The sequence below is a fragment of the Sciurus carolinensis genome, chromosome 8, assembly GCF_902686445.1.
Source record: "Sciurus carolinensis chromosome 8, mSciCar1.2, whole genome shotgun sequence".
NCBI classification, from domain to species: Eukaryota; Metazoa; Chordata; class Mammalia; order Rodentia; family Sciuridae; genus Sciurus; species Sciurus carolinensis.
This window is the reverse complement of record NC_062220.1, coordinates 122,510,433-122,526,301: the sequence shown is the minus strand read 5'-3', so window position 1 is coordinate 122,526,301 and position 15,869 is coordinate 122,510,433. Positions and strand designations below refer to the sequence as shown.

The 15,869-nt window shown below is 38.6% G+C and overlaps 1 protein-coding gene across 5 annotated transcripts in view; it reads left to right on the top strand.

Annotated features, from left to right (window-relative positions):
- Window positions 1-15,869, top strand: part of Dgcr2 (DiGeorge syndrome critical region gene 2) — a 92,819-nt gene that overhangs the window by 27,666 nt on the left and 49,284 nt on the right. For 3 of the 5 annotated variants that reach the window (XM_047560867.1, XM_047560864.1, XM_047560863.1), the window contains exon 2: window positions 8,885-9,007. The exons of the other annotated variants lie outside the window; for them this stretch is intronic. In XM_047560867.1, the coding sequence (XP_047416823.1) occupies window positions 8,885-9,007 (123 nt within the window). The remainder of the gene's footprint in view (window positions 1-8,884; window positions 9,008-15,869) is intronic. 5 annotated transcript variants of the gene reach the window in all.

The window sequence follows — 15,869 nt, the reverse complement described above, 5'->3', positions numbered from 1 at the left end:
AAGAATGATGTTGGCCATGGGCTTAGCATAAATAGCCTTTACAATGTTCAGGTATGTTCCTACTATCCCTATTTTTTCTAGTGTTTTGAGCATGAAGGGGTGTTGTATTTTGTTGAATGCTTTTTCTGTGTCAATTGATATAACCATGTGATTCTTATCCTTAAGTCTATTGACATGATGGATTACGTTTATTGATTTACGGATGTTAAACCATCCTTGCATTCCAGGGATGAACCCCACTTGATCGTGGTGCACAATTTTCTTAATATGTTTTTGGATACGGTTTGCCAGTATTTTGTTAAGACTCTTTGCATCTATATTCGTCAAGGATATTGGTCTAAAATTTTCTTTCCTTGATGTGTCTTTGCCTGGTTTGGGTATGAGGGTGATATTAGCTTCTAGTAGGGTTCCCTCCTTTTCTATTTCCTAGAATACCTTGAGAAGTATTGAATGAGTTCTTCTTTGAAGATCTTGTAGAACTCAGCTAAGATCCATCTGGTCCTGGGCTTTTCTTGGATGGTATGCTTTTGATGGCTTCTTCTATTTCATTGCTTGATATTGATCTGTTTAAATTGTGTATGTCCTCCTGGTTCAATCTGGGAGGAGCATATGTCTGTAGAAATTTGCCGATGTCTTCGGTATTTTCTATTTTGTTGCAATATAGATTTTCAAAGTAGCTTCTCATTATGTTCTGTATCTCAGTGGTGTCTGTCGTGATATTTCCTTTTTCATCACAAATTTTATTAATTTGAGTTTTCTCTCTCCTTCTCTTTGTTAGTGTGGCTAAGGGTTTGTCTATTTTGTTGACTTTCTCAAAGAACCAACTTTTTGTTTTGTCAATTTTTTGAATCGTTTCTTTTGTTTCAATTTCATTGATTTCAGCTCTGATATTAATTATTTCCTGTCTTCTACTACTTTTGCTGTTATTCTGTTCTTCTTTTTCTAGGGCTTTGAGCTGTAATGTTGGGTAATTTAGTTGTTGACTTTTCATTCTTTTCTGGAATGCTCTCCATGCAATGAATTTTCCTCTTAGTACCGCTTTCATAGTGTCCCAGAGATTTTGATACATTGTGTCGTCGTTCTCATTGACCTCTAAGAATTTTTTTAATCTCCTCCCTGATGTTTTCTGTTATTCATGTTTCATTCAATAGCATATTATTTAGTCTCCAGGTGTTGGAGTAATTTCTGTTTTTTATTTTGTCATTGATTTCTATTCTCAGTCCATTATGATCTGGTAGAACACAGGCAGTATCTCTATTTTTTTGCATTTCCTAAGGACTGCTTTGTGGCATAACATGGTCTATTTTTGAGAAGGTTCTACGGACTGCTGAGAAGAAAGTGAATCCGCTCGTTGATGGACGGAATATTCTTTATATGTCTATTAAGTCTAGGTTATTGATTGTATTATTAGTTCTATGGTTTCTTTGGTTGGGTTTTGTTTGAAAGATCTATCTAGTGGTGACAATGGTGCATTAAAGTCACCCAGAATTATTGTGTTGTGGTCTATGTGATTTCTGAAATTGAGAAGGATTTGTTTGATGTCTTCCTGATTTATGGTTCCCTTAAGCAGTATGAAATGTCTTTCTTTATCCCTTCTGACTAACTTTGGCTTGACGTCGACTTTATCTGATATAAGGATAGAAACCCCCTTTTTTTTACTGAGTCCATGTGCGTGGTAGGTTTTTTCCCATCCTTTCACCTTTAGTCTGTGGATGTCTTTTTCTATGAGATGAGTCTCTTGCAGGCAGCATATTGTTGGGTCTTTCTTTTTAATCCAATCTGCCAGTCTATGTCTTTTGATTGATGAATTTAGGCCATTAACGTTCAGGGTTATTATTGAGATATGATTTGTATTCCCAGTCATTTGACTTATTTTTGGTTTTTAAGTTGGCTTGGTTTCTCCTTTGAGTGGATTTTTCTCTAAGGTAGTTCCTCCCTTTGCTGATCTACATTGTTGTTTTTCATTTCCTCCTCATGGAATATTTTGTTGAGAACATTCTGTAGCGCAGGCTTTCTATTTGTAAATTCTTTTAGCTTTTGTTTATCATGGAAGGATTTTATTTCATCTTCAAATCTGAAGGTTAGTTTTGCTGGGTGTAGGATTCTTGGTTGGCATCCATGTTCTTTCAGAGCTTGAAATATGTTGTTCCAGGCCCTTCTAGCTTTTAGAGTCTGGGTTGAGAAGTCTGCTGCTATCCGTATTGGTCTCCCCCTATATGTAATCTGAAGCTTTTCTCTCGCGACCTTCAAAATCCTATCTTTATTTTAAATGTTAGGCATTTTCATTACAATATTCCTTGGTGTGGATCTGTTGTGATTTTGTGCATTTGGTGTTCTGTAAGCCTCTTGTATTTGATTTTCCATTTCATTCTTCAGGTTTGGGAAATTTTCTGATATTATTTCATTGAATAGGTTGTTCATTCCTTTGGTTTGTATCTCTGTGCCTTCCTCAATCCCAATAATTCTTCAATTTGGTCTTTTATGATGTCCCATAGTTCTTGTAGATTCTGTTCATGATTTCTTACCATCTTCTCTGTTTGGGTAACTTTATTTTCAAGATTAAATATTTTGTCTTCATCATCTGAGGTTCTGTCTTCCAAGTGGTCTAGTCTTTTGGTGATGCTTTCCATTGAGTTTTTTATTTGGTTTATTGTTTCCTTCATTTCAAGGATTTCCATTTGGGTTTTTTTTTTTGAGAATCTCTATCTCTTTGTTGAAATGGTCTTTTGCTTCCTGCAGTTGCTTTTTCAACTGCTTATTGGTATGATCATTCATTGTCTGTATTTGCTCTCTTATCTCATCCTTTGCTTTGCAAATCATCTTAATCATGTATAAAGTCCTTTTCTGACATTTCTTCTACCATACTGTCGTTGGATTCTATTAATATAGAATCTAGATTTGTTTGGATCATTTTCTTCCCTTGTTTTTTCATGTCATTCATGTATCTCCCCCTCTAGCAGTGCAGATCTGGGGTATTGCAGATTCCCCCCTATTGGCTTATAGTGGCCCTATAGTTTTCCAAAACCTTTAAGGGGAGATCAGTATTAGCAGTGCCCAATTCAGATACTATGCAATCCTAGACCAAATAGCCCCTATGAGGATATTAACAATGTCATAATAAACAGAATGAGTTCAAATATTATCTTCAGTAAAACAAACAGATTTGCAGTAAGGTCTGCAGTTTGTAATGGAGGACAAAGAGGATGCAGAGGGATGTAGAATGTGGCTGTTAATGGGATAAGAAAAGAATATTCAGAAGTTCTAGATAATAGAAATGGTGAGAGTGTAATCAAAAGAAATTGGATATTAGCATGCAAAAAAGGGAGAAAGGGACTCTGAGGGAACAGGTAAACAAAAGGAAAAGAGAACAAGAAAAGTAAAGAAATAAAAACTTAAATTTTTTCAATAAGGAGAAAAAAGAAAATCTACAGTATTTCAGTCATATAGTAATGAAACCTCCCAGTGTTCAGTAGCCTGATGCATGAGAGGTACCTGACAATGAACTTCAAGCCTCCAGCAGGTGTCTCAGGATGGGATTTGCCCCATCTAAAGATGGGATCTACGACTTCCAGGATTATCCAAGATGGCTGCTCTGGCTTCTAAATGTGTTGGCAGATGGGGAGCTGCAGCTCAGGGTGTGGAGGTGGTCAGCTGGAGGTCCTGGAGGCGGGATGTGGTTGGTCAGGCAGGGGTCCTGGAGGTCGGGTGTGTTTGGTTTGGTTGTGGGATCCTGGAGGCTGGGTGCAATCAGTCGGTCTGGGGTCCCGGTGATAGGGCACAGTCAGTTGGTCTGGGGTTCCTGGCAACAGGGAGCAGTCAGTCAATGTGAGGGCCCCGGAGACAGGGAGTGATCAGTTGGGCTGAGGGATCCTTGAAACAGGGCTCAGTCAGTCTGGCCAGGGGTCCTGTGGGACCTGGCTGTCATCTCAAAATGGTGGCAGCCACGTGTAATCAAACCTGCAGGTACTGTGACAGAGAACTTCCAGGCAACAGCAGGCAGCTGGTGCTCCACTGGTTGTTGGCGATCAGTTTGCTGACTGTTGTCGGACGATGGGGAGGTGAACCTTGTGCTTTGGGTGATGGATAGGTGTAAGGCAGGCGATGGACAGGCGACAGGCAGGCAAATGGCAGATGATAGATGTCTGACAGTGAGCAATCTGCACTCAAAAAAGGCGTCGATATGCTGGCAGACTGCAGGTCATCACAGCAGACAAATGGGATAAACAGCAGGGCATTGATAAGCAGCAAAAAGTGCCTCACCGAGTAACAGATAACCTCTGCTTGAAACCGGAGTTACGGAGTGACAAGGAACGAAGCCTCCCTCTAGTCCGCCATCTTGGATCTCCCCAGAACTCTACTTTTTTAAAAAATATTTTTTTAGTTGTAGATGGACACAATATCTTTATTTATTTTTATGTGCTGAGGACTGAACCCAGTGCCTCACACATGGGAAGCATGTGCTCTACCACTAAGCCACAGCCCCAGATCCAGAATTCTTCTTTTATAAAAGTATTTTTGCCTTAAATAATTGTAGATTGATAGCTTTTTTCCTTTCTCTTTCAGAAATGTCTCTCCATTGTTGTCTTAGCTGGTGTTGATTCTAATGAGAACTCTGTTGTCATTTTTCTCTGCATAGTATGCCTTTTTTTCTCTGCCTACTTTTAAGATTTTATATTTCTAGTGCTCGGGCCTTAGTGAGCTAATTGGATTTGTGTGATTATTATATTTTCATCATTGGTAAAAATTTTTGTCATTGTTTCTTCAAATATTCTCTCTGTTCCCCTGTCCAATTCTATGTGTGTTAGGGGATTTAAAGTTCTCCTGTGTTATTGGTGCTCTGCTCATTTTTTTTTAGTTCATTTTTCTTTTCTTTGTGTAATTCTGAGTGTTTCTGTTGTTGTCTTCAAGTCACTAATGTTTTTTTTTTTTTATGAAATCAAATCTTTGAATCCTACAGAATATATATCCTCTTAGGTGTTGTCATTTTCATTTCTAAGTAATAGGTTTGCTTCTTTTTGTATCATCTATATCTCTGCTTGACACTTTAAAATTTTCCTTTAGCTTCTTGAGCATTTGCAAATTATAATAACTTTTAAAATGTCCTTGCCCTATTATATTATTTGTGCCATTTCTGTTCAGTTTTTATTGATTGACTTTCCTCCTTGTTGAGGTTGTAATCACCTGTTTCTTTGTGTGCCTGAAGATTTGTTCTGATTGTCACACTTTGTGAATTTTACCTTTTTGGTGCTGAATATTTCCACATTTTTATGAATATTCTTTAGCTTTGTTTTATTATGCAACTTGGAAACCGTTTGATCCTTTCAATTTTTGCTTTTAATTTTTGTTAGAGGACTACAGCAGCACTTAGAGTTAATTTTTCATCATTACTGAGGCAAGAATCTTCTGAGCATACTCCACACAGTGCCCCATAAGGCATGGGTATTTCCAGTCTAATGCTGTTGCCAGCTCTGTTGAACTTGAGTCATTGAGCTCACTTATTCTTTATGATGGCGGTTCTTTTCACAGCTTGGGACACTTTCCTCATACTGAGGTCCTTAGGGGGACCTGTGGAGTCTTGCCATGTACCGCTCTCTCTTGCCCAGTACTCTGCCCTGTAATCCTGACAACTTGCTTCCCCCAACTTGCAGCTGCATCTGCTCAACTCTCAGCATCCGCCAGTTCCTGACTTGGTAATCAGCTGTCCTTCATTACCTGAGGTCCAGTGTCTAGAGAACTTGTTGTTCCTTATTTTGTTGTGGTTTGTTTGATTTTTTGGCTCTGCTGTAATCCACTTCAGGGTGTTTCACGTGTCAGGGAAGAACTCTACCATTAAATAATATCCCCAGCCCATTTTATAAAGACTGTCTTTTAGTTTCTATTGACTTGATTTATTACAGTGTGTGGTGGGAGTAGAGGAGACTAAAACTGAAGATAACAGTTCCTTTGTCTATGGTCCTTCTTCCTCCCTTTTCCATTTGGGAAATTAGTCCATCTTGGACCAAAGGAAGCCTTTGGAGAAGCATGGAGTTGGAGCTCTTCCCTCCCACTGTCCCTCCTCACCCAGCATTTTTTTTTTTTTTTTTTAACACAGGGGTCATTTTGCCCTAGGTGTCTTCAGGGGAATAGGTTATTTATGTGTGTATGTGTGCGCATGAGTGCTGTAAGTTGTGCCCCCTACCTGCTTAGGTGGGTTAACCTTCATTGATAAATTAGAGTAATGTTTGCCCCTGATTACTTAGGGCAGTGATGAAACACTCAGCTGCATGTATAGTTCCTTTTTGCCCCTAACTTTAAATAGAATGATACCAGAAGAAGGAAGACAGTTGAAGAAGCAAATGTACCAGTATGCTGTGGTTGGTTTTCTTCTTCGTATGTCATCAGACTGATGTGCAGGGCTGATTCATCACACCCTGTTGTCTTGCATTGGTTCTGAGGTTACCCCTTTATCAGGAGGTCAGGAGTCAACAGACTGTTTCTTTTTTGGTACTGGGGATTGATCCAAGGTGCACTTTACCACTGAGTTATATCCCCAGCCCTTTTTTTATTTTTTATTTTGAGACAGGGTCTTGCTAAGTTTTATTTTGTGTTTCTACGTGTTTCTGATCTTCCCTCCTCCAGTGATTCCTCATCTGACATCTCACACATATTCTACGTGTTATGCCTTCCAACTCCCTGGTACTTCCCAAAGCCTTGCTATTTCCTGGAATGCTGTTCCTTTTATATCTACCTTCAGAGATCATCACTTTCCTTGGAAACTCCATTCAAATCCCATCTTCTTTAAGATGTATTCCAGGGCTGGGAATGTAGCTCAGTTGGTAGAGTGCTTGCCCCTCAAGCATGAGGCCCTGGGTTCAATCCCCAACACTGCAAAAAAAAAAAAAAAAAAAAAGAGATGTATTCCAGAACCCCATGGTTAGAGATAGTCTTTCCCTCCCTCCCTTCCTTCCTTTTTATTTTGAGGATTAGGGCCTCACTAATTTGCTGAGACTGACCTCAAACTTGTGGTTCTTCTGCCTTAGCCTTTCAGGTCGCTGGGATTACAGGCATGCTCCACTGCACCCAGCTATAGAATTGTTTCTTAAAGAGCTAGAGAATAAATGTTCTCAGCTGTGTAGGTCATACAGTTACTTAACTCTGGTGTTGTAGCTTGAAAATAGCCATAAACAATACATTTTTCCCAGTAAAATTGTATTTTAAAGCTTTACTTAAGAGCTGGGAGTGCTTGCCTCGTAAACACAAGGCCCTGAGTTCGATCCCCAGTACTGCAAAAAAAAAAAAAGAAAAAAAGAAAAAAAGGCTGGGAGTGTAATTCAGTGGTAGAACCCATAGTTATAATATGCAAGACCTTGGAGTTAATCCCAAACACCAAAAAATAACTAAATAAAAACTATTTAAAAATCAGGTGTATGGGAGGCTCAGTGGTTAGAGTACTTGCCTAGCACATGTGAGGCACTGTGTTTGATCCCCAGCACCACATAAAATTAAATAAAAAATAAAGGTATTGTGTCCCTCTACAACTAAAAATATTTTTTTAAAAATTGCAAGGAACACTTTAAAAAAATCAGGTGGGAGAGCTGGGAATGTAGCTCAGTGATAGGTTGCCTTACCTAGCATGCACAAAGTCCTGGGTACAATCCCTAACACTACAGACAGAGTTGGAGTTTGCAGACTCCTGCCTCAGTTTAAACCTCTGTTATACTTAACTTTTTCATCTCATCTATTATAATCACTCCCCAGAAACCATTCCCAGTTTTACCTTGCACATGTAATCTCATGTTACTGGTTCAGTAATGTCTAGCTCTTTGCAATATACCATTAAGGGTTAGATTTCTCATACCTTCAAAGCCTCTACAGTTTGACCTTTTTTGTGTGTTTCTGATCTTACCTCCTCCAGTGCTTCCCAATCTGGCATCTCATACATACTCTACTTGTTATGTCCAACCACTCCCTTATACTTCCTGATGCCCTCTTTTTTCCCTGGAATGCTGTTCCTGTTATGTCATAGGTACCTTCAGAAGCCGTCATTTTCCTTGGAAACCCTATTCAAATCCCATCTTCTTTAAGATGTATTCCAGAGCCCCATGGTTAGAAATAGTTTTCTCCTTCCTTCATGTTTTCAGTATGCTGATTGAATGCTTTCATTGGTGACTACCTTCCTTTGTTCTTTGTGTGTGTCTGCCCTCTTGACCCAGAATACCTTAGGAAGTGAATGGTGTGTCCTCTTATCTGTCTCCTATAGTTCAGTACAGAGTTGTATTAGCTTTACATCAATATAATGAAATACCTGAGACATCTTACGAAATACAGAGAGGTTTGTTTTGGCTCATTGTTTTGGAGGTTCGAGTCTAAGATTGGTTGGTCCCACTAAATTGGGCTTCTAGTGAGGTTGGCACGTGTCAGAATAGTGCTAATAACATCTTGGGCCAGAAAGTTGGGACTAGGGAAAATGGGGCTCTATAGCCTGTTTTTGAGAGCCAATCTCCAGTGACCTCAGGATCTCCCACTAGGCCCCATCTCTTGAGGGACCACATAACCTACCAATTCCACCACTCTTAGGACTAGGTCTTTAACACATGGACCTTTGTGGAATATTCAACATCCAAATTGTAGCAAGCATGAAATTCAGAGTATGTGTTTTAAGAGATAAATAAAATGTACTGGCTTGAGGGAAGAATTCCTCTGTCCACTGCTGCAGAGTTGTCATAATTGTTCTTGGCTCCTCCCTTGGGAACATGTATTCAGGCCCTCCTGAGAAGGTATATTGTGGGAAGCTGCCTGGTCTCTGGCTCACACTGTTAGAATTCATTGGTAGTAGGGCCTTGCTGTTCCAGGTCTTTGCTCCTACTGCTACTTCCTCAATGGCCTCTTGCCTTTGGTTTCACAGAGCTGCGGTGCAACCCTGGGCAGTTTGCCTGTCGCAGCGGGGCCATCCATTGCATCCCCCTTCCCTGGCAGTGTGACGGATTGGCAGCTTGTGAGGATGAGAGTGACGAAGCTGACTGTCCAGGTGAGTGCATCAAGCAGGTGGGGTATGCTCTACCCATTCACCTTTTTGTTGTAGCTCAGGTAAGTGTGGCTCCGTGAGGAACAGAGAGATATAGCCTTGTAATCTGTGCTATTTTCACATATTGGAAAGGTGGTATGAACTACTCCTTTCTTTCTTTCTGTGTCTTTTTTTTTTTTTTTTTTTTTTTTTTTTTTTTTTTTTTTTTAATAGCTATCCAACATAGATCTCAGAACTTGCAAGATAGCAGGGGTGGGACTTTGAGAAGGCAAGGTGAAGTGCTGCCAGCCCTGGGCTCACACAACTCTGAGAGTGAACCTCTCCTGAAGGTGCACACACTTGGCACGTCACCCTTGCCCTGACTTTGGATGTAGGTGCCTCTTGAGACTTGGCTAGAGTCATCATGAGTGTGTTATTGTAGATTGACTTTGGCACTATGTACTCTTCTTGTCCACACATTCTCTAGTGACCTTGCACTCATGGATTTCCTCCGATTGGTGTGTGTTCCTAAAGCGGTATCCTAAAAATGTTTGGAGAAGCCACAAAAAGTCCTAAATTGTTGGTTCTCTACCTGGTTTCAGTCCCAGTGAGGAAAATAAGGAACCTTGTGAGTAATAGTGTTCACTTCATCCATGGTTCTCAATTTGGGTTGGTGGGGAAGGGGTAATATCTTGTGCACAGATGTACCTGTGTGGATGTGTGATGTACACACATACAGACACACTAATTTAAGACCCTAGGTGGTTCCAATAAAGCCTCTAACAGGAAAAAAAAAAAAAAAAAAAAAGTCTTCCCTCAGCTCAAGAATCACAGGCTTGAACTCTTTGACCCAACATTTAAATTCTTTTACTATCTGTCATAATTTTTCTTTATCAACCTGATTTATTGCCATTTTCCCTTTAGTGACTTAGCTGAAGTATTTTTTATACTTACCCTAGTAATAAATTCCTAGCTGCATGCTTCCTTTATTTTCTTCTCTTTTCCCAGAACCTTGTTCTATTTCTTTTTGGGTAAACCCTGCTCTCCTTTAAGGCTTGGCTTAAACACTACCATGGTGAGAGGACATGTCTGTCCCTCTGGCTATGGGTCAATTTCCATCAGTACCTGATCTGTCCTCACCTTAAAATGTCTAGAACCACTGGTAATTCTCACCATTACTGGAATCCATGCTTGATCTGCCCTTCCAGACGGGGAGCTTCTGACTCCAGGAGACCTTTTCCTCAGTGGAGTCTGGCCTAGGACATGATCCACTAAAATTCCTAAAGGGATAACAGGGAGGGCATCCAATAGAAACTAACAAGTGAGGTTGGCATAGTTCTTTGAAGGGATTCCAAAATAAGAAGCAGAACTGGGTGTGGTCATGTACACTTATAGTACCAACTACTTGGGAGACTGAGGCAGGAGTTTGCATGAGCCCAGGAGTTTGGGGCCAGCCTCAGAGGGAGGGAGGGAGGAAAGTAGGAAGGAGGGAGGGAGAAAGATATGGTCTTGTTGGACTGTATTGAATATAATTTAGAGGGGATCCCTCCTGATTATCTCTTGAACCTTTCTTCCTTCATTGGATAGTACATATCTCTGGTAGAGGTGTTTGCCTTTCCAAAGGAGAGTTTGAATGGTGGTGGCCTGGTCAGGAGTCTCTGGGACCAGCCCTGTGTTGGGAGTCCATTCTAACACATAAATACTAGAAAGCAACTACAGATTGGGGAAAATAACTTTATAGAAACTCTAGGAAACAGCCAAAGGTCTATACCAACTAATCAAACACCTAATCAAGAAAAAGCCACATTCAAAGTAGCAATTTTGTGGATTTGTACTTAACTTCTCCCCACCTCCCTCCATATGGCATAGTTTGGTCTGAGGGAAAAAAAACAACCAAATTTTCAACCTTATGTTGGGGCTGCCTGAGGGATTGATTTCTGTTTGGCCTGACTTGGAGCTCAGATGAGGAAGTGACATGTCTGAGAGAGCTGTGGAAAGCAGCAGACAGTGCTTGTGAAAGCTGCAGTGGGAGCTACAGACCTGCAGATGCCTGGAACAACAAGGTCTTTATGGGTGAGGAATACAGTAGAGTGTCTAAGATCCTAGGGAGCATTGAAGGTAACATTGTGGGAAACAGAAGTAGCCTTGCATTTTGGGAATCAAGAAAAGTGCACACACAGGCTTAGGTAAGATGCATGCACAGAAGAAAAAAACTAAGATCTTGAAATCATCGCCTTGGGCTGGTCCCAAGGCTCAGAATAAGCCCTGTTAATAAATAAATTAGTGATGGTCTTTTCCATCATAAAGCTAAATCTATGGAGACTGGGGGAGGTGACTTAATTTTCAACACAGTAACAATGAAAAATGCCTTATTTTTAACAACAACAATAAAAATTGAAGGCATACAGAGAAAGAGGAAACCATGGCCATTTAAAGGAAGAAAATAAAGGGACAAAAACTAAACCTGAAGAAACAGTCATCAAACATAATACTTTGAAACCATATCTTAGTGTGAGGTGCTTATAATCCTAGCTATTCAAGAGACTGAAGTAGGAGGATCATGAGTTCAAGACCAACCTGGGCAACATTGTGAGACCCTACCTCAAAAAAATTTTAAATATGCTTGAAAAGCTAAAGAAGGATCTAGGGTTATAGCTCAATGATAGAACAGTTGCCCAGCATGTGTGAAACCCCAATTCAATCCTCTGCAGAGTAAGAGGAATTAAAAAAAAAAAACCTAAGGAAAATGTGGACAGAGAACCAAAGGAAAAATTAGAATATCAACAGATAAAAATTATCAAAGGAACTGAACAACTCTGGTACTTACCTGAAAAATATAATAACTGAATTGAAAATATTTAGTAGAGAGGTTCAGCAGGAGACTTTAACCCACAGAAAAAGGACTAGCAAAACTTGAAAAGAAGATATTTGAAATTATTAAGTCAATAGAACAATCAGGAAAAAGAATGAAGAAAGGTGAAAAGAGCCTAAGGAATTTTTTGGATCAAGCAGCAACCTCCAAATACACATTATTTTCTCAAGTGCATGTGGAACACTCCACAATAGACCATGTGTTAGGTCACACAATAAGTCTCAGGAAATTTAAAAGATTAAAAGAATGCATAGTGTCTTTTTCTGATTACATTGAACTGAAACTAGAAATGAACAGTAGAAGCGAAACTGGAAAGCACACTGATACATGGAAATCAAACAACATTTTTAATCATGGGATGAAGAAGAAATCACAAGAGAAGTTAGAAAATATCTTGAGACAAATGAAAATGAAAACAACATATTGAAACTTGTGTGATGTAGCAAAAGCAGTGTGAGGAGGGAAATAATATAGTTATAAGTGCTTACATTTTGAAAAGAAAGATATCAAACAACCTAACTTTATACCGTAAAGAATTAAAAAAAAGGAACATTCTAAACTCAAAGCTAGCAGAATGAAGAAAATAATAAAGATTAGAAGACAGATCAGTTAAATGTAAAACAAAAATAATATAAAAATAATGAAAATCAAGAGTTCTTTGAAAAGATTAACAAAGTGGATTAGCTAGATTGACTAAGGGAAAAAGAGAAGACTCAGTTAAAATCAGTAGTGAAAGTTGGATCATTACCACCAATTTTGTAGAAGTAAAAAGGAATAAAAGAAAATGCTATGAAGAATTATATGATAACAAAATAGGTAACCTAGGTAAAGTCATGTAATTCCTCGGAACACCACCAGTCAAGATTGAATCATGAAAAAACAAAATCTGAATGAGACTATAATTAGTAAGGCTGTTGAACCAGTAATAAAAAATCTGCCAGGGCTGGAGTTGTAGCTCAGTGGTAGAGTGCTTGCCTAGCATGTGTGAGGCACTGGGTTCAAGTCTCAGCACCACATATAAATAAATAAAATGTCCATTGACAACTAAAAAAATTAAATTAAAAAAAAAAAAAAAAAAGACTCGCAACAGAGAAAACCTTGGGAGCTGGAGTGTTGCTCACTGGTAGACCTTGCTGTGGTAAATCCTAGGTTTTGCCCTCAGTACCAAAAAGAAAAGTCCTAAACCAGAAGCTTATCTGGGGAATTCTTCCAAACTTTTGAAGAGTTAACAGTATTTCTTAGATTCTTCCAAAAACTCAAAAAGAAAGGAAATCATTCCAAAGCCAAACATAAATACTATAAAAATTACACACCAATGTCTGTATTAATATTGATGCAAAAACCCTCAACAGAATACTAGCAAACCAAATTTAGTGTCATATCAAAGGGATTATATGCCACAACCAAGTTGGATTTATCCATAGAATGCAAGGATGGTTCAACAAACTAAAGTCAATCAATGTAATACTATGTAATGTTGGGAGGGGGGAGAAACATGATAATTTCATTTGATGTCGGAAAAGCATTTGGCAAAATTTAGTTCCCTTTCATGATAAAAATAAGACACAGAAATAGAAATAAGCTACCTCAATGTAATAAAGGCCATATATGAAAACCTACAGTTAATGTCATAACCATTAATGTCAAGACAAATTGTTTCTGCTAAGATCTGGAGCAAGATAAGGGGGCCCCCTTTTATCATTTTTAGTTAACATGGTATTGGGAGTTCTAGCAATTACAGTTAAGCACAAAAATAATCCCAGCAGCTCAGGAGGCTGAAGCAGGAGGATTGCAAGTTGGAGGCCAGCCTCAGCAAGTTGATGAGGCTCTAAGCAACTTAGGGAGACCCTATCTCAAAATATCAAGGGCTGAGGATGTAGCTCAGTGGTGACGCGTCCCTGGGTTTAGTCCCCAGTACTGCCCGCTCCCAAACAAAGAAGTAAGAATCATTCCTGTTCACAGAGATGTATAATTTTCTGTATGGAAAACAGATTTTACACACACACACACACACATTAGGACTAATCAACAAATTAATCATAGTTGCAGAACACACAAAAATCCATTACATTTGTATACACTAATATACTGAGTAGGAAATTAAGGAAACAGTTCCGTTTACAGCAATACAAAAAAAGAATAAAATACATAGGAATAAGCTTAATCAAGGAAATGAAAGATAAATACACTGAAAATGACAAAATTTTGTTAAAAAAAATTAAAGAAGGGCTAGGGTTGTAGCTCAGTAGTAGAGCTCTTGCCTAGCATGTGTGAGGGACTGGGTTTAATCCTCAGCATCACATAAAAGTAAATAAATAAAATAAAGATATTGTGTTCATGTATAACTAAAAAAAATTTTTTTACAAAAAAAAAATTAAGACACAAATAAGTGTAAAGGCATCCCATGGCCTTGAACACAGACTTAAAAATATGCCAGTACTACCCAAAGCAATTTACAGATTCAGTGTATATCCCCTATTAGCATGCCAACAAGGTTTTTTTGTCAAAATATAAAAACCTATCCTAAAATAGTAGACCTCAAATAACCATCAAGAACAAAGCTGAAAACCTCACACTTCCTGACTTCAAAACCCCACAAAACACAGTAACCAAATAGTGTGGAACAAGCATAAAGAGATATACAAACTAATACAATGGAATATAGAATCCAGAAGTAAGATCTTATGTGTAATGGTCAAATGATTTTCCATAAGGATGCCATGACCATTCACTGGGGAAGAAGGGCAGTCTTTTCAGTAATTGATGGTAGGAACACTAGACATCTAAATGCAAAAGAATAAAGTTCGTCAGGCTAGGAATGAAGTTCATTGGTAGAGTGCTTCTCTAGTGTACATGAGACCCTGAATTTTATCCCCAGCACTGCAAAAATAAAGTTTTATCCTTAGCTAATGATTCACAAAAGTTAACTCGGATTCGATCAGAGACTTCAATGTAAGGCTTGAAACTAAAAAACTATTAGTGGAAGATGGAAGAAAAGGTTGGTAACATTATGTTTGGCAATGATTTCTTACACTTGACATTAAAAAGCACAGGCAACAAAGGGAAAATATAGAAATCAGACTATATCAGAATTTAAAACTTGCTCATTAAAGGAAACATTCAACAGAATGAAGAGTCAAACAAAGGGAAAATATTTGCAAATCGTGTATGTTAAGAGACTAATATTCAGAGTACAAAAAGAACGCCTACAGTACAACAACAGCAAAGAAAAAACTGATTAAAAATTGGGTAGAGCTCAGCACAGTGGCATATGCTGGTGCTCCCAGCTCCTGAGGCAAGAGGATAACTTTAGCACTGTAGTTCAAGACCAACCCAGACAACAGCAACATCGACCCTGGCTCCAAAAATAATTAAGCAAACTAATGAATGAATGAATAAATAAATAACAGTACTCTAAAGATGAACTACAAATGGCCAGTAGCACATGAAAAGATGCTCAACAGTACTAATTATTAGAAAAATATAAATCAAAACCATAGTGAGATGTCTCATATCAGTTGTACAGCTACTGCTAAACAAATAAAAAATTGGCAATGTTAACAAGAATCTAGAGAAATTGGAACCTTTGCTCAGTGTTGTTAGGAGAGTAAAGTGATACGGTCAGTATTACAGGACACTTTCCCAAAAAATTAAAAAATAGAATTATCATAGAATTGAAAACAGCCTCAAATAGATATCTGTACACCCATGTTCTTAGTGGCATTATTTGCAGTAGCCAAAAGATAGAAGCAATCCAAATGTCCATCTTTGGATAGTTGGATAAACAAAAAGTTGGTCTATCCACACAATGAAATATATGTACCCTCAAACAGGAAGGAAATTCTGACACATGCTACAACATGGATGAGCCTTGAGGACATTATGCTAAATGAAATAAGCCAGTCACAGTGACAAGTACTGTATGATTTTATATGGAGGTATATAGATATTCAAATTCATAGAGACAGTATAGTTGTGATTGCTGGAGGCTGCAAAAAGAGCAGAATGGGCATT